The 18,692-nt window shown below is 41.6% G+C and overlaps 1 protein-coding gene across 2 annotated transcripts in view; it reads right to left on the bottom strand.

The window, feature by feature from the left end:
* LOC132383261 (serine/threonine-protein phosphatase 6 regulatory subunit 3-like) overlaps window positions 1–18,692 on the bottom strand; it is a 212,668-nt gene that overhangs the window by 158,540 nt on the left and 35,436 nt on the right. For both annotated transcript variants that reach the window (XM_059954219.1, XM_059954220.1), the window contains exon 2: window positions 3,059–3,291. In XM_059954219.1, the coding sequence (XP_059810202.1) occupies window positions 3,059–3,285 (227 nt within the window). In that variant the 5' untranslated portion in view covers window positions 3,286–3,291. The remainder of the gene's footprint in view (window positions 1–3,058; window positions 3,292–18,692) is intronic.

The raw sequence follows: 18,692 nt of genomic DNA, 5'->3' as shown, positions 1-18,692 counted from the left end.
AGGTCAGATGCAGGAAGATGGGATGGGCTCAGGTGGTGGATCCTTGCTGAAATATGGTAGTATACACAGTAGATTGAGGTTATGATAGATGTTGTTGAAATAGCCTAAATATGGTACTGTACATGCACCACATACTTTGCAGCAATAGTGAAGGAAGCAAATGATGGTGACTGCGGTGTCAAGGGAGCCATTTTGCACCAAATTCTATTAAGCTTCTTTAAAGTTGCTGAAACTGTACTCAATCACGAGTGTACAATCATGCTTCTGACTGGCATCTTGTAAACAGTGGTAAGGCTTTGGATGGTAGAGGGCATCAAAAAGTATCCAGCCTCTGATCTGCTCTCAGAGCTATGGCATTTATGTTGAGTTCCATGTCTGTGGTGACCCCCGCGATTTTATTAAGGCACAGCTTAGTGGTGGTAATTCTAATAAGCGTCAGGAGTATTTGGTCAAACATTCTTGGTCTGCAGGTGAACACTGCCTTGCACTTTGGACACAAATTTTACCTACGACTTATTATCTTACATCTGTTTGTTGTCCATGCCTTGCTGCATAGCCATTTCATCGACAACAATATCCTGATGAACATATGGTTTTGGAATTCCCTTCCAAAACAGTTGCTGACACCTACTGGTACTGGTACCAACCAAAAATATTGGAATATTTTTAAGTTCATTTAAGAAATAATTCACTATCACAATAAAATGTAGTATCATATTTCCCCCTTGAAGAATGAAGCTCTTACAGATTACTGTATCTCAGCCTAACTACAACTGGGTTTCAAGTCACCATGCCATGTCTGTATTAAGACCGAATAACATTCAATCATGGTCTGCTAATCATAAAGATCTAACAGTTGGAAATACACAATCCATAAGTGGACGAGGTCTCTTGATTTTTGAAACCCAAGGTGGCTTGAAATAAAACAAAATATCCACTATTCAAGTGGATAGAGACTTTCTCACCAGGCAGAAATGACTAATACGTGGGTCATCATTTTAAGGTAATTAGAGGAGAGTATGGGGGAGAATGACAGTGTGGTGGGTGTGTGGAATGCTCTGCGGGGTAGTGGGTAGGGGCATTTAAGGAACTCTTAGATAGGCACATGGATGATTGAAAAATGTAGGGAAGGGGTAGATTGATCTTAGAGGAGGTTAAAAGGTCTGTCCAACATCATGGGCCAAAGGGCCCATATTATGTTTTAATATTCTACATTCTAGGCTAAGGGGAAACCATAAATGGTCTCCAGCAAACAGGAAGTTCCAAGAGATTTTTTTTAATAAAAGTGGGTAAGAAGAAAGTTATCAAATAAAAAGACATTCTAACAAATGAAAATGAAAGTTTGAAGTCAGGAATAATGGGTAAAGAAGCAGCAAGATAACTCAAGGAGCTTGTATGGAAATCAAAGAGGTTACACTTAAAATGTTTATACAGATTCATGTGCAGATATGACTTGTAGAGCCACAATTCCATAATCTACCCTGTCACCCAGCTCAAGTGGGAGATCTATCATCCAGACCGGAAAGAAATATAATTGTGCTCTTTACTTTGGTAGTCAGGATTGTCTAATGTGTAACTGATACAAATACACTCAGGGGCCACTTTATTATATACTTCCTATACCTAATAAAGTGGTCACTGACTATGTCCCTGCACTTTTGCTGCCGTAGCTTGTCCACCTCAAGTTTTGATGCGTTGTGTGTTCAGAGATGCATTTCTACACATACAGTTGTAACTCAAGGTTACTTGAGATACTGACATCTTCCTGTCGGCTTGAACCAGTCTGGCCATATCCTCTGACCTTACTCATCAGCAAAGTGTTTTTGCCCACAGAACTGCCACTCACTGGATTTCTTTTTTTTTGTGTGGTTTTTCACTCGATTCTTTGTAAACTCTTGAAACAGTTGTGCATGAAAATCCCAGGAGATCAGCAGTTTCTGAGATACTCAAACCACCCCATCTAGCACCAACAATCATTTCACAGTCAAAGTCACTTAGATCACATTTGATGTTTGGTCTGATGTTTGGTCTGGTCAACAACTGAAGCTCTTGACCATGTCTGCATGCTTGTATGCACTGAGTTGCTGCTATATGATTGGTTGATTAGATAATGAGGTGTATAGATGTACCAAATAAAGTGGCCACTGAGTATACCCTAATGCAACCCAAGATCTGATCCCTCCTCTATGGTATCAACAAAGCTTACCTCAGAGAGATATTTGAGTTTTTTTTAAATTTAGTGAGACCATACAGAATAGGTCCTTCTGGCCCTTCAAGACATGCCGCCCAGCAACACCAGCATCACCCCCCCCTCCCCAGTCTTAACCCTAACCTAATCATGGGACAACTTATAATGACCAATTAACCTACTAACCAGTATGACTTTGGAATGTGGGAGGAAACCAGATTACCCAGAGAAAATGTACACATTCCATGTAGAAGACATACCAGTTCCTTACAGAAGATGCCAGAATTGAACTCCCAACTGTGATATCCTGAGCTGTAATAGCATCACGCTAACTGCTATGCTACTGTGATCTCTTCCAAGGAGATAAAAAATGAACATTTTATTCAAGTACCTATTCTTTGTTATGTTAATTATCAGTACATCTCAAAAGTGCATGCATGGTCACTGGAAGAGGAGCAGTTGAGCTCTGACGCCACAATCATTCAGCCTACAAATTATAGAATAATAAATAAAAAGTCACTTCAATGTCTTAATGAAAACATCACTTCTCTATATCAGTCAAAGAAAAGTGCTGCACAGAAACAGGCCCATCTAGTCCATGCCAAACCATTGAATATCTCAGGATATTTAACAAAATAAAAGGCCATCTGCTCAAAATACCGATTGTTTATTCCTCTTTAAAGATGCTGCCCGACCTACTGAGTTCTTCCAGCATTGTGTGTGTTTCTCTAGATTTCCAGTATCTGTAGAATCTCATGTTTAAATAAAAAAAGTACACTATTTATAAACCACGAAATGTTACGAAATCATTGAAAAAGATTTCATTAGCACCAAACATCTAAACTACAACGCTGCAGAACAAACTCTTACTTGTATCGAACTTTCTCGTCCATATCCTCCGACGGTTCCACTGTAATGCAGGTGACAAGTGCCTCCATGTTGTGCGGTCGTGTGAGAAACTCCACCAGTTTGCGGTTATTGGCCTTGCATTCCTGGAGCACGTCCTCCTCATCCATAAGCTCAAAGAGTGTGACATCCTCACGTTCTAAAAGTGTGTCAATGTGCGACGTTGTGTGAAGGTCAAACTTCCAAAACATGATGAGCTGCAGAACACCAAGAAAAGAGAAGTACAGATAACTGATCATTTAACATAATGCAAGTGTATGTATCATGGATGGAATACATATACATTTTACATTAGAAAATGCTGACAGCACCATCCTACAGCTTGTTAATGTAACTCTCAATACTACATGGACAAAGCTGTGGGTATTGGGAGGGGCAGGTTGGTAGCATAGCAGTTAGTGTGACGTTATTACAGCACCAGTGACCCAGGATCAACTCCTGCCGCTGTCCGAAAGAAGTCTGTACATTCTTCGCCTAACCATGTGGGTTTCCTCTGGATACTCTGCTTTTCTCCTATATTCCAAAGGTGTATGGATAGTAGATTAACTGGCCACATGGTGCAATTGAGAGGCATCCCTTTGGGCCAGAAGGGCCTGTTACTATGCTGTATCTCTAACTCTAACATCAAAATACTTCTATCCCGTCATTGTCATAGATTAACCATATAACCATCACAGCACGGAAACAGGCCATCTTGGCCCTCCCAGTCCGTGCCGAACCCTTAATCTCATCTAGTCCCACCTACCCGCACTCAGCCCATAACCCTCCACTCCTTTCCTATCCATATACCTATCCAATTTTACCTTAAATGACACAACTGAACTGGCCTCTACTACTTCTACAGGAAGCTCATTCCACACAGTTATCACTCCCTGAGTAAAGAAATACCCCCTCGTGTTTGAACTTTGTTTGAACTCGTGTTTAGTCTTTGAACTTTACATAAACCATACCTTTCATATGCTAGAAGGGTTCAGGGCGTGGCTCAAGTTTTCTCAAGAGTAGTAACTGATGGGAAATAAATAACGGAGACAAATACATTAACGCAGCCCAAGATCTGATCACCACTCAGTGGCACCTCAAAGCCTGGTGTAACCCCATTCAAGTACTGATAAAGACACTTTGCAAAAACGTCCATTCCCAAAAATAAGTAAAAAGAAGCAACTACAGGAAGAATATTCAAATAGATTACAGCTATATATGGAACAACTAGCTATCTAAGGTGGAGAGAAGTATGATCTTGCAAAATAGAGATGCTTTCTAGTTGACTCAAACTTAGCCATGCAGATATGCATAGGAAAAATATCAGAATTAGATTTAATATCAGTGCTATATGTTGTGAAGTAACCTTGCAGTGCAGTATATAAAAAGGTTAAAATAAGAAATAGAAAAAAATAAGTAGTGCAAAAAGTGAGGCAATGTTCACGGTCTGTTCAGAAATATGATAGTGGAGGGGAAGAAGCGCTTGTACCTACTGACGATGTAAGATTACTTAATCATCTTGATTTAAAAGGATCATCTAAACTCAGTTTAACAGAGCTACTTGGGTAAGGAACCTCAGCTGGTATCAATGGAAATATCCATGAGCACCAGTTCTTTGGAAGGAATGGATAATTCGATAGGGATTGAAATTTTAATAAAAGTAAACTTAATGAGACAAAATCTCAGAAATCACTATCTGAAGTTAAAGTGAAGTAATATTTCATCATTTAAAAAAGTGAATCATATGTACACAGATGGGAGTGAGATAGATTTTTAAGAATAATGACTTTATCAAGGGAGACACCATCAGCATGCCAGATACAAAGACACGACAAGCAATTAATACAGATAAATCTTCATATGACATATGCCAGTGACTTTAAACCTGACTCTGAATCCGACAATTAGTTGACTTAGATTACCGCAAATATCCTAAGTGAGTTTATAGCCATTCAAGATTGCTTAATATTTAATGTGTAAAGTAGAATGAAATAATTGTTACTCCAGATCCAAAGCAGCACAAAAAAAACACAAATAATATTTTTTTTAAAAACACAATAAATATAAATACAGGTGTTCCTCCCCCCCCCCTTTACAAAGGTAGAGCGTTCCTAGAAACCTTTCTTAAGCCGAAACGGCGTAAAGCGAAGAACCATTAATTTATATGGGAAAATTTCTTGTAAAGGCAAAAATTCTCTTTGTAATGTGAAAACAGGTTACTAATGTAGGTCTTTTGTAAAAGCGAAGCGGCGTAAAGTGAACGTTCGTAAAGCGGGGGACGCCTGCACATGAGATAGCTTATATACATAGATTGATTGTAAGTCCATAAAGTGACACCAGGCACAGAAGTGTTTGCACACAAGGTGACTGACAGGAAATGATAAAGTAGTAGTGGTGGGGGATGTGGAGGGGTTGATCAGCCTTGCCTTTTGGGAAAAGTAACTGTTTTTGAGTCTGGTAAAGAATCTTTATCACCATTTTGTATCCAAAAAAAGAATCAGACCACCTGTTTGGAGATGGGAATACTAGGTGGGAGGGAGCAAAGGTCATTAAATTTCAATTTAAAACGAGAAATCAGACAAGACCCCAAAGTTAGCATTCTCCCAATACAATAATGCAACACCACGGTTTTAGATTACCAGCATTTGATTTATGCATCTTCTATAATACTGTCAACTGAATGAGTAAGCAATTTTGATTTATGAAGCTATTTCTTGCTACAATGAACTGCATGTTACTCTGTGCTTGTATAAAAATTCCCCTAATGCATTTTACAATCTTTTTGATTTATGAAATTTTGTTCACAATCTTTTCTTGGAATGCATCACTTACCTAAACAAGGAATGGATACACATAACAGCATACAAAATAGCAGAGGTGGGCCATTGGCCTTCAAGCCTGCTCTGCCATTCCAGAATATCCCCAATCTCTATTTCAAAAATATGCTTTCTTTCCCCATCTCCTGATTCTTTTAACATCTAGTAATCTTTTGATCTCTGATCTAAAGACCACAGAACCTCCAAATGCTCCAAGATACAGAGTTCCAAAGGTTCACTATGTTACAATGTCATATACAGTCAGCCTTCCTTATCCACAGGTTCTGCAAGCACAGATTCAACCAACCGCGGATCCAGAAAATCCAAAAGTTCTCTCTCCAGCACTCGTTGTTTGAGCATGTACAGACTTTTTTTTCTTGTCATTATTCCCTAAACAATACAGTATAACAACTATTTATATAGCATTTACTTTGTGTTAGGTATTATAAGTAAGTCGGAACAGGTACATCCAGTATTATTTAGCGTCAGTTAGTCAAGCATTTGTCTTAGTGTACAGTATATAGTTTATCTTTCTATGTATATAAAACATTTAATCATATGTATTTTAATAATTCAGCTTCTGTATTGCTTAGTAATAACTGTAGCTTTTCTCAGGGCAGGGCCTTTCACATGCTCCATTATTCTCACTTTATCCTTTAAAATTGTTCTGATCGTTGACCGACTGTAGCCTAAAGCTTTTCCAATGACTGATGGGGTTTCACCTCTTTCCGATCGCTTTATTATTTCCACTTTATTTTCAACTGTGATCGCTTTCCGTGAATGGAACAGAAACACTGCAGGCAGTGGATCCCGAGCTTCACCGGATCCTGAAGTCCACCGCACTGAGACAGGTTAAATAAGGGACTTGAGCATCCGTGTTTTTTGGTATCCACGGGGGTTCCCGGAACCAATCCCCCATGGATAAGGAGAGCCGACTGAACAAATTCACCAAAGACACCACTGTGGTTGGACAAATCACAGGTAATGATAAGTCAAGTCACTTTTATTGTCATTTCGACCATAACTGCTGGTACAGTACATAATAAAAATGAGACAACGTTTTTTCAGGACCATGGTGTTACATGATACACTAGGCTACAGACCTACCCAGGACTGCATAAAGTGCACAAGACAGTGCAGGCATTACAATAAATAATAAACAAGACAATAGGGCAGTAAGAACTCTGTGGTTTCCAGATGATAAGTTAGAGTACACAAGCGAAACAGGACACCTAGTTGAGTGGTACCACAACAACAAGGCCTTGCTCAATGTCAGTAAAATAAATGACTGCTGACTTTAGGAAGGAACAGGAAAGCTAATATCTGCCAGTCCCTATCAGTGGATCAGTAGTGGAGAGGGTCAGCAACTTTAAATTTCTGGGTGATAACATATCGGATGAATCACTTCTGAGCCCAGCACATCGATGTAATCACAAGGAAAGTGTGCCGGCATCTTTATTTCATGAGGTAGTTAGGAGGTTAACAAAACACCCCAACAAAGTTCTAGAGATTTACTGTTGGAAGTTCTGTGACTGGTCATATCAAATGCCCACAAACACAAGAATAATAGACTCAGCCCAACATCACAAGCAAGTTACTCTCCATTACTGGCAGAACCTCATGATACTACCTATCACCCACCATCTGGGCCATTTCAATTTCTTACAGCTATGGATTATAGGACAGGACTACAAAGTCTATGAGTTATGTTTACCCTGAAGAAATTTAAGTCTGCTTTTTGATGGCAGTTCAGTGAGATCCTCTCTTACTGCTTCCCTTCTGTGATCTCTGCTGCTCAGCTTGTAATATTTCCCCTCCCCCAGCTTCCTCCCGCTTTCTCTCCAGCCTGACGAAGGCTCTCAGCCCGAAGCATCAAATCTGTATTCCTTGCCATAGGTGCTGCCCGACCTGCTCAGTTCCTCCAGCATTTTGTGCTTTATTTTTTAAAAGGGGCATGCGCAAGGACAAGTGTAATGAGGAGGAGGCATACAGGAATGAGACAGCTAGTTAGTGAACCCAAAGAATTGAATGTGAACTTCAGGAAGGGGAAGTTGAGGAAACACCAACCAGCCCTCATTGAGGAAAAGGTGAGCAGTTCCTGGGTGTCAACATCTCTGAAAATCTATCCTGAGCCCAACAAATTGATGCAATTATAAAGAAAGCGCGACAGCAGCTTATTATAAGAAGAGACTTGGTATATCACCAAAGACACTTACAAATTTCTCCAGATGTATGATCATGTACATATTCTACAAATGTACACACCATGGAGAGCACTCTGGTTCCATCACAATTCACAATGTGGAAAGAGCTGCAGGAAGTTGTAAATTCAGCCAGCTCTATCATGGGTACCAACCTCCCCAGCAGTGAGGACATCTTCAAATCGTGATGCCTCAAAAAAGTAGCATTTGTCATTAAGTAACCCCATCACCAGGACATGCCCTCTTCTCATTGCTACCACACAGGAGCCCGAAGATGTTTCAGGAACAGCTTCTTCCCTACCGTTATCAAATTTCTGAATGAACAATGAACCCAAATACATCACCTTATCTGCTCTCGTCTTGCATCTCTCTCTCTCTCTCTCTCTCTTTATATATATATATATATTTCTGATTGGAATTTATAGGTTTTTTTATTTTGTATTGCTGCAGCAAAATAACATACTTCAGTGACATTAAACTTGATTCTGATATGCAAGTCCTTTTGGATATCAACATCTCATCATTTAAATAGCTAACATCTGTTTTTTTTCTACCAATAGAAACTCCACATTTTCTATTTTAAACTCCATCTGCCACATGTTCTCCACTCATTTGGCCTGTCCACAGTCTTTTGAAGCCTCTGCATCCTCATCACTCACATTCTCACTTAATTTCATGCCATTACAAAATTGGGAATATTAAAGTGGCACTCTTAGCCAAATCACTGATAGAGGTTGCCAATATTTGGGTCCCTGCAGTATTCATTAGTCATAGCCTGCCAACTTAAAAAGTACTCACTTGTCTTTACTCTTTTCTTAAATCTCAAAACATACTAATGCTGTTCCCATTTCTATTTGCACTAATCTTATTCATCCATCACCTATACAGGATTTTATTAAAAGCTTTCCTTAAGCCCAAATACACAACATCCAGTTGCTCCCCAACCTACTCTATTGGATACATTCTTAACAGATAACAGATTAGACAAACCTGATTTCTCTTTCATAGCTCCATGTCAACTATGCTTACTGATTACTTCCTTATTATCTTTTTATGATATCCTTTATATTAGATTCTAACATTTTCCCTCTAACAGATTTGGTTGCTCCCTATTTTCTCTTTCTTTTCATTCTTTCATATTGTGGTTTGGAGCTGCTACTCTTCAACCTGGAGGAACTGTGCCAGAATATATAGAATTCTGGAAGATGATTACCAGAGAACTCTCTCTCCCCATAGCCACCTGACTCAATCCTCTGGAAAGTAGATCACTGTCATCAGCATTTATCAGTTTCTGTGTGCATTAACTTCTCCTGTTACTTCTTCACTAATGTTTAGTTTAGTTTTCATCTGCATGGGGCCCTTGCTTCTCCAGTATCTCCAAGGGTTTTTTGTGACTTCTTCCTTGAAAACAGACAAAATATTCTTAGTTCCTCTCTTTCATTGCGCTCTGCTACAAATTTTCTTTGCCAGTAAAGAACCCACATTTGCCCTTGTTAGCCTTCTTCTGACACAGCTACAGAAGCTCTTACGATTTGCTTTAATGTTTTTCCATGGGTTTGCCCTTGTATTCTACTGCTCTTTACAGTTATCCTTTGCTGAATTTTTAGAATGCTCTTGCTTCTCTGTCTTATTGCTTTTCTTGGCAACTGTTAAAATACTTTCCTTAGATATACTGCAATCTTTAATTTCAACTGTAATCCATAGGTGCATCATTTTTCCTATCTTTGTGAATGCCTGCCATTGACTGTACACTCTACCATTTAAAACATGTTCCTGAACACTATGACAGGAGTCCAGTTATCAAAATCTAGCCCCAACCCTCACTGCCCTATCTATGAGAAAATCTGTTAATCCTACATTGGCTTCATTTTCCACTTCAGAACTCACAAAAACCAGCTTGGAACAAGCCACCCTTGATCTCATAGGCTTCTCTACTTATCAATGCATTACAACTTCACAATTTTCTCTGATTAAATTGAAACCCCCTGGTTCTACATGAACCACATCACTTTGCAAACACTGCTAAATTTTATCATATTATGATCATTTGGAACCCCTTTACAAAGAGGCTCAATGCACAATACCAGGTTTGAAAATAGCCTGCTCCCTAGTCAGTTTCATTGCCCTGTAATCAATATCGTATATGTTCATTCCAAGTTATTAATACTAAACACAAGAGGTTCTGCAAATGCTGGAAATCTCGAGAATTCTGGAAGAACTCAGCAAGTCCGGCAGCATCTATAGAAGGGATTGAACAGGATGCTTCAGGCCGAGACTATTCACCTGGGATACACTGTCATATCCAATCAGATTGTTTCTACTTCAGCCCTTTACCTCTTCAAGCTATCCTCTCCCAGCTTCTCAATTCATGTCCCCTCCATCATTCACCACCTTCCAATTCACCTGGTCTCACCTATCTGCCAGCTTGTACTCCACAATCTCCCCCCACCTTTCTTATTCTGCTTCTTCCCCCATTTTTTCCAGTTCTGATGAAGGATATTGGCCCAAAATGTCAAATATTTATTCACCTCCAATAGAGGCTGCCTGACTTGCCAAATTCTAAACTATACTCAGATTAAAATACATTATCAGTACAGTCCTGTCAAGGCGCACATAGACAATTCTCCCTAAAATAGCCCCCAAAATCTTAAGAAATCTATACCATACGACCATAATAGCATAAGATATAGGAGCAAAATTGGGCCATTTGGCCCATCAAATCTGCTCTGCCATTTTATCACAGCTGATCCAAATTTCCTCTCCTGTCTTCTCCCTGTATCCCTTCCTGCCCTGGCCTGTCAAGAATCTCCCTCTCTCATTTACACCATCTCTCCAGCTACATGTTCATTTTCTCTATTCCATATCTGAACTTCTTTATGCATGGCACCAGGAACACCTTCAAGCTGTGATTAACATCTTTTCTAGATTCCCAAAATTTGCTTGCAGGATATCCCCCATCCTTTGACCTGTATTATTGTACAACTTCAGGCTCTTTGGTATGTTCTGTAGTCATTTGGTATGCCCTTGTCCATGGCACCAGCAAGGTAACATACCAAATAGGAATACAAGACCTCCAAGATGACCACAACCTTCTCAAGGTTTGGAGTCTTGCGTGCTTCAATGGCCCAGAGAGCCATGTTGGCTGGAGTCATGCTTTTGGTCTTGGTGAGTCAGTCTTATCAAACAGGTCAAAGGAGAGAAGCCATACTAAGAGTGGTCCACCGGTCTTCCAGATTCAATGCAAAATACTGGTTAAATAAATCTGTTACGGAAATAGCAATGAAGAATCCTTCTACATCTGAGTTTGAAGGTATTACTGAGTCTCTCTACCCTGGGCTCGCATGGCCAATGGTAGTGAAAACTGAGAGGAAGCTACTGGCATAACGAAGGAAGCCCTGAACACCTCCGGAGATGGAGGACCTTCATTGCTACCCTAAACGCCAGCAGCATAATGGGCAGTAAGTAAGGAACACAAAAGATTCAGCAGATGCTGAGCAGCATACTCAATGTTGGAGGAACTCATGGCAGGCAGCACTTATGGAGAGGAATAAACAGTCAATGTTTCAGGCCGAGATCCTTCATCAGGCCTGATAAAGGTTCTTGGTTCTAAACTATTTATTCCTCTCCATAAATGCTGCCTGGCCTACTGGGTTCCTCCACCATTTTGTGTGCAATACCAAGCAGAAGCCACAAAATGCATGTCTGAACTCTCCCACTTGGTCTACCACGTTTCAGGTTCTGGCTGATTTGTTCAGGATCTATCACCCTCAAGCATCCAAAAGAAAAACCTAAATGCAAGATGGATCCAAGGGATTTCTAGACACCTGTTTGCTCCTATTAGACCAAATAACCATCACATCTTGTGTCTGCACACTCTTTAGCTGAGGTGTGACAAAGTTCCCAAAAACAAGTCCTGAGCTTCTCATTACACTGCTGTTTGAGGAAGCTGTCACATGCAAATTGGCTGCTATCCTCATGCATTCATAACTACAATGCTAGCATTGGCTGCTTAGGAGCTAATAATATCAGGAGATTCCAAAGTGCTTTGTATAGACATATTGTGATGCATAAATAAACCCAAAATTAATAGCCCATCTACAAACACTATCATATATGAAGTTAACTTGAGCTACGTTGCCACACTTTAATAGGGGTCACTACCTGAAGGAAAGAATTAAAATGCTAGGGGAAAGGGGAGTTCTAGCAATTCTGAACACTGACGCATGAGATAAGCATTACATTAAATTAAAGGGAACCATAACCACAGGCTAAGGGGAGGGGAAAACAATTCTAAATTGTGTAAGTGAATCTGCACATGTATGCCCACACAATGTTTCAATCTGATGTACCCGTCACTGGCTGGCTTCTTCCAAAACGAGTAGCTGTCTGACCATAACTCCATGCAACCGACAACCTCAATGGAATGGGACATGAGCAGCACACATGGGTTCTGAACTCAAATGAAGGACAGGGAGAGTGGGGTTTAAAGGTTCATACTAGATGACCAAGCAAGCTACATGGGTACCTCAAGATTTACTCTACCATTTGTAGCCAGCACTATAAAAAGGAAGTCAACCTGCAATATTGGTTTTGAAATAAATAGCCATGCTGAGGCATGCATGAAAGCTGATTACAGTTAGGAATGGATTTGCTGGAGTTTAAAAAGATAGCACTCTCCAGTTTCAAGACATGCGTGATGGATCAGATAGCCCACTGGAATAGGTCAGAAATCCTAAACTAAAAATTGCATCACAGTGCATCCATTTTGAGTCTTGCCATATCTTTAAAATGAATCTCTTGCTCCAGTTCTTTTTTAAGCAAAAGAAGATAGGATTTTAGTTCCAACATGCAATTACCCAATAAATCTTCTTCCTCTCAATTTCAATTATACTAATTTTGACATGTTCTAGTTTTATGAAGACAATGACAGAGATGCTGCTGGATAAGTTGCTCAATGTAGCTCACAGATGTGACTACACACAGGGAATACCAATTATATATTCAACCAACAACAGTAAAACACTGAATTATCTTCTCATCCGTTGTCTTCACAATGCCTTCTTCTATTGCCCAAAATAAACTTTATTCACAATTATAGTAAGTATATACAAAAATATAGGGCAGGTGGGGCTCGTCGGCCTTGGACGGCAGCCCACATAGAAGGAAAATTCTGATTTTAAACCTACGCTGCCTTGCAGCCATACCCAACTATGGGAAAGGCTTCGGGAGTAAACCCTGAGGAAGAACTCCGGAGTCAGAGTTCCTAAGGCAGTTTAATGTTGCTTACAACTTCACTCTGGCAACTCTGCGACGAAACTGGCGCCAAGCTGTATTGGCGCTTGCCCTTCCCTTGGACTACATCAGAGACGTGGAGAGGGGGAACCCACTGCATGGGCAACAGCTGGTTCTTCAAATCTTCCACCCTGGAGATGATAGTTCACCAAAGGCGCAACCCATGATCCCTGGGATTGATGGCTGCCTATTATACAAAAATAACCCATGCAAAGCCTTTTCATTCTTGGACAATGCATTTAATAGTTTAACACATTTTTCCAAACTGATGACACCTTTGCCACTCATGTGACTCCCTGGAGCCCCTTGCCACTCAACAGTCTCTCGCTGACCAGTAGTGAAAGACTCCTAAGACTATGGTCCTTTCCCAAGGAGCCTTTGTGTTGACTGCACCAAGCTTCAGTGCTTTCCTCAGTGTGCACTCCTGCAGTTTGGAACTTGCCAGTCAGCAGTATTCTTCTATGGATATCTCAGGCCCACAACAAAGGGACCTCTTTCACACCCTCATCTGGGAATAGTCCATAGATCCCAGAGTCCTCTATCACACAACTGCTCAGGTTGAACCATGACATAAGCCCTTGCATTAGTACAGCAATGCCTGGTTGATTATGGGGCTATGGGGCCAGACACTTACTTTCCGACACTGGGGACAGATAGTACTTCAGCACATAGTGGCACTTGTTGCCCATGTACTTGGGTTCAACACAAGGCCTCATGCAGACAGACATGAAGGTGGTCATGAGGATGAAGGTGACATTGGGTTCACTTTTGCCCCTGCTGTCCAGGGACTTGCATTGGGACCTGTCTGACTTACTCCATCCTGGATCCCCAGATGACCTGAATGGTTTCTAAGCTAGAAGAGAAAGGGATGAGCTACATCTGTGCCAAGCACTGCAGCTCCAAAAGCACCTTACACCTGATGAACAAATTTTTCCCTTTTATCACTACAGTCCTAAGTTTTCTTCCCAATCTGCTCCAGCCAATTCTTGTTATATGCCTGAGTCCCTCCAAAATTGATCTTCAGCACATACAGACACAGTGAAAAGATGCTAGATCATCCAGGTCACTTGACGACGAGCAAAGCCTCGCTCTTTACATGGTTGACTTTGGCTCCTGATGCCAACTCAGGTTGGTTGTAGTTTCTGAAAAGTCTGCAAACCAACTTCAGATCCAAGCAGAAGACAGTGACATTGTCTATTATAGGGAGATTTTCACCCGGGTGCCTCCACTGCCTGGCAACATTACCCCTCTTATGCTCTCGACCCTTCTGAGGGCTTCAACAAAAGGTTCTATACAGCACACAAACAAGATAGAGGAGAGTGAACAGCTTTGTCTGACTCCAAACTTGATGGGAAATCTATCTACAGCAGTTTCCACTGAATGTCTATTCAACCAAGGGGAGCAGCACATGAACTCAAGACATATCTATGGTTTTCCAAGTGCATTTACATCAAACTGAAATTAAACTCGATGTTCTCTTCACCAACTCAGCACAGGGTGATGGTTAACTTGAGGCTCAAGTTTCCAGTTCCTGAAATAGCTTAACATGAGAGATTTCATCTGGGTAGACTCCAACCTGACAATATGAACTTCAATTTCTTTAACTTCTGATAATTTTTCCTTCCTGCCCCTTCTCTCCTTTTCCATTCCCCATTCTGGTTCCCGCTACCCCTTCTCTTCTCCTCACCTCCTCCCTGTGATGCCTCTCCTTTGTCCCTTTTCTATATGGTTCACTTTCCGCTCCAATCAGATTTTTCTTCTTCTTCAGCCCTTTACCTTTTCCGCCTCTTAGCTTCTTACTTCAGCCTCTCTCCCCTACCCACCTTCCCTGGTCTCAACTATCACTTTCCAGCTTGTATTCCTCACTGACTTCCCAGCCTTCTGTCCCCTTCCTGATGAAGGGTCTCTGCCCAAAAAGTCGACTGTAGATTGCTTTATATTTATTAAGTTGTTTGTTCTTTATTTGGTTCTTCCTGCTTAGTGGGTTTTTCTAATGCTGTGTCAGATCCAGGGTAACAATCATTTCATTCTCCTTTGCACTCGTATGGAAAAATGACAGTAAACAATCTTGAATCTTATTTATTTCCTGACTTGTTGAGTTCTTCTAACATTTTACATGTTTTATTCTTTTTACCACTCTGTGTACTGCAATGTGAACCTTTGTCCCTCATCACGCCAACACTCATATGTAAGAGAAGCTCTCAGTGCAACTGTCGAAGAGCGGTAAAACTGCTCATGTAGACCAATGGACTGCAGGTGATAGGCCGTGGTGTGATCCAATCCAACAGCCCATGGGTCTAATGTGATCTGGGAACCAGGGTCAGAAGAAATATCAGATGGGCTGCTAAACCAAGCAACCCAAGCCACATCTGCAGCCGTTGCTGCTAGAGGAACGACTTCTGGCCACCTGACGATATGGTTCACCATGGTAAGGAAGTGCATGAAACTGCAGGAGAGGACTAACCAAGTCCACATCAACATAGTCAAACTGTCGCTCGGGGATCACAAAAGGTGCCAATGGTGCCCAAACATGACGGTTAATTTTTGCCCACTGGCACACCACACAGGCTGTGCTCCAATCACGCTCGTCCCTTCCAAGGCCATGCCACACAAACTTTAAGCAGTTTCTGTGAGGTCTTACAGTCCAAGTGCAAGAAGCCATGAATAGTTTAAAAAAAAAGTCCATCTCCAGTTAGCGAAATGATGGGGCGAGTGCGACCAGTTGAGACTTCTCATAGGAGAGATACCCCAGCTTCCCTGAATTTAATGTCAGCCAACCGCAGGCCAGTGACTGCTGTTCAGTAAGCCTGGGCCTCTGGGTCAGTAACTTGGTCGGTTGCCATGCCAGTATTGTCAACCCATATGTATATGCCTCTCACGGCCAGTTGTTGCGGCAATTAGCCACAGCATTATTCTTCCCTTGATGTGTTGCATATCAGTTCTGAACTCTGATATGTAGGCTAGGTAGCATTGCTGCCATGCAGACAAAGGGTCTGATACTTTGACCATCGCATGTACAATGGGTTTGTGGTTAGCAAACACTGTGAAATGGTGACCCGCTAGGAGAAAACAAAACTGATGGACAGTCTGATAGAGACCAAGAAGTTGGTGATCAAACACGCTATACGTCCTTTCGGGGAAGATAGAGCTGCCGGCTGAAGGGGAGCAGCTGCCACTTGCCTCCGACCAACTGTTCGTGCACAGCACCCACAGCGGAGTCTGAAGTGTCAGTAGTAGTGACTATACGTGCTTTAGGGAGCGGGTGAACCAGTACAGTCATGTTGGAAAAGTTTGTTTGGTGGTCATGTCCACTGATCAGTCAAGCACACCGCTAGGGACACCATACATATACTCCAAGGTGAAGCATAAGTTCAGTAATTCACATAATGAAATGGATATAGAAATTCACCGTACCTAAAAACCCTTGCTTTTTCAGTAGTGCGGGCTGGTGGGAAATCCTTAATAGCAGCTACTTTTGATAGAAGGGTTTTCACACCTTCTATGAAGATGTGCTGGCCAAGAAAGCCCACAAAGCATTTGTAGAAACCCAGACACAAAATGAGGTTATCACAGCCATCTTGGAAGCATCCTCCGAGCACACAGGCACCTGATGGTAGCCCCTAACTAAGTCAACTTTAGAAAAAAAATTAACTTTACATGCCAAAAGTCTTGGATGTGTGGGACTAGGTAACAATTGGGTACAGTGCTCTCACTGAGGTAACAATAATTGCCACACGGGTGGCAACCATCATTGGACTTAGAGACCATCTAGAGGTGCAAAACCCAGGGGCTATTTGAGCTGCGTACAATGCCAACTCTTTCCACGTTGGCAAACTCAGCCTTCGCAGTTGCCAGTTTTTCAAGGTTCAGTCTATGAGTGGGTATGGACCGATGAGCCAGATGTAGAAATGTGGAGCTCAACCCCATGTTTTGTAACTGTAGTTGAGAATGTGGGCTTGGGAATTTTCCCAGCAGTTGAGCGAACTCACTCACAGTGGTGTATGTGCTTGACAAAATTGTTCTAGGAAACTTACTGGGGGAGCAGGGTAACAACCCAAAGTCCTTGACATACACAAGCTGGTGGTTCTTAAGATCAACTAAAAGTATTTGGGCACACAAGGAATCAGCGCTGAGCAGAGGTTTAGCCACTTCAGCCAGGACAAAGTCCCATGCATAACATCAACCACTGAAGCAGAGCATCACCCATTGGGTCCTGCAAGTCTGGATCCTGCTGCTGTCAGTGACCTCCTGCGAGGTTTCATCGCTCTTTGCCTTCTGATCAGTAGGTGATGCTGGCAGCACACTGGAACCCATGGTGTTCACAGATCTCTCATGTCTCAATATGCCAGCACTTGCTAGCATTTGTACCAAACTGAGACTGGTAAAAGCACAGACCCAGTATTGTCTGTTTCACGTGCATATATTGGAGGCCCTTCCTGACCAGGCAGGGAAAGGAGGAATGATGCACCATTGACTGGCTGAGTGTAGACTGTCAGCCATTTTAACAAGCTCCCTTTTGTCCTTCACGGATGCATTAGCAAGGACTATGCGAACTTTATCAGGCTTTTGCTGCATGAAAAGTTCTTTAAAAATAAAACAAAGATGGTGATTTCCCAGGAGAAACAGCGTGTGGTCCATTAGCTCTGAAGGCCTAACACTCCCAGACCAGGGTGGCACACTCAGGCTCCAGTAGTCCAGAAGTCTGTAATAGCTGAGTTTTCAGTGTGTGATATTTTTCACATTCAGTTGAGTGTTCAAGCAGACTGACCACTCTTGCTGCTGTGGAACTACTGAGCGACACTACTACATAGTAACATTTAGTCGTTGGCAGAGATTTCTCGCAGTGCGAGTTGGGCCTCAGCTTGTACAAACCAAGTGACAGCATTTTTCTCCCAAAACTCTGGCAGTTTCAAAGCAACTGCGTTGGCAGTAATGTTGAATAACTCTGAAATCATGCTAGAGTATCAGGGTTACCAATGTAAGTTTTTGTAAGCAAAACGGCAACTGCGTTTTAAGTTGAAGGGAAAGTGCAACAACTCCTTTAATGTCCTCCAAACACAGAACATAAAGCACAGCTTTAAAAAACCTACATATCATTACATCAGGCCAGCCTCTTAAAGTGAACTGCAACTCAATGTCAGTGGTTGTGAATTACGCAAGTTTCCACCCATTACTTTACGCTACACACCCCTCATTCTCTAGTAGGAGTCTTTTCTGTGGTACCACAACAGATCGGTAGAAAGAATACAACTGCGGGGAATGCAGTAGTATTTTAGTTGAAAGAATGAGAAGCCATTTCACTCAAATACC

The sequence above is a fragment of the Hypanus sabinus genome, chromosome 29 (genome assembly GCF_030144855.1).
Source record: "Hypanus sabinus isolate sHypSab1 chromosome 29, sHypSab1.hap1, whole genome shotgun sequence".
Taxonomy (NCBI): domain Eukaryota; kingdom Metazoa; phylum Chordata; class Chondrichthyes; order Myliobatiformes; family Dasyatidae; genus Hypanus; species Hypanus sabinus.
The sequence above is the reverse complement of the archived record's forward strand: the minus strand, read 5'-3'. Positions and strand labels throughout refer to the sequence as shown.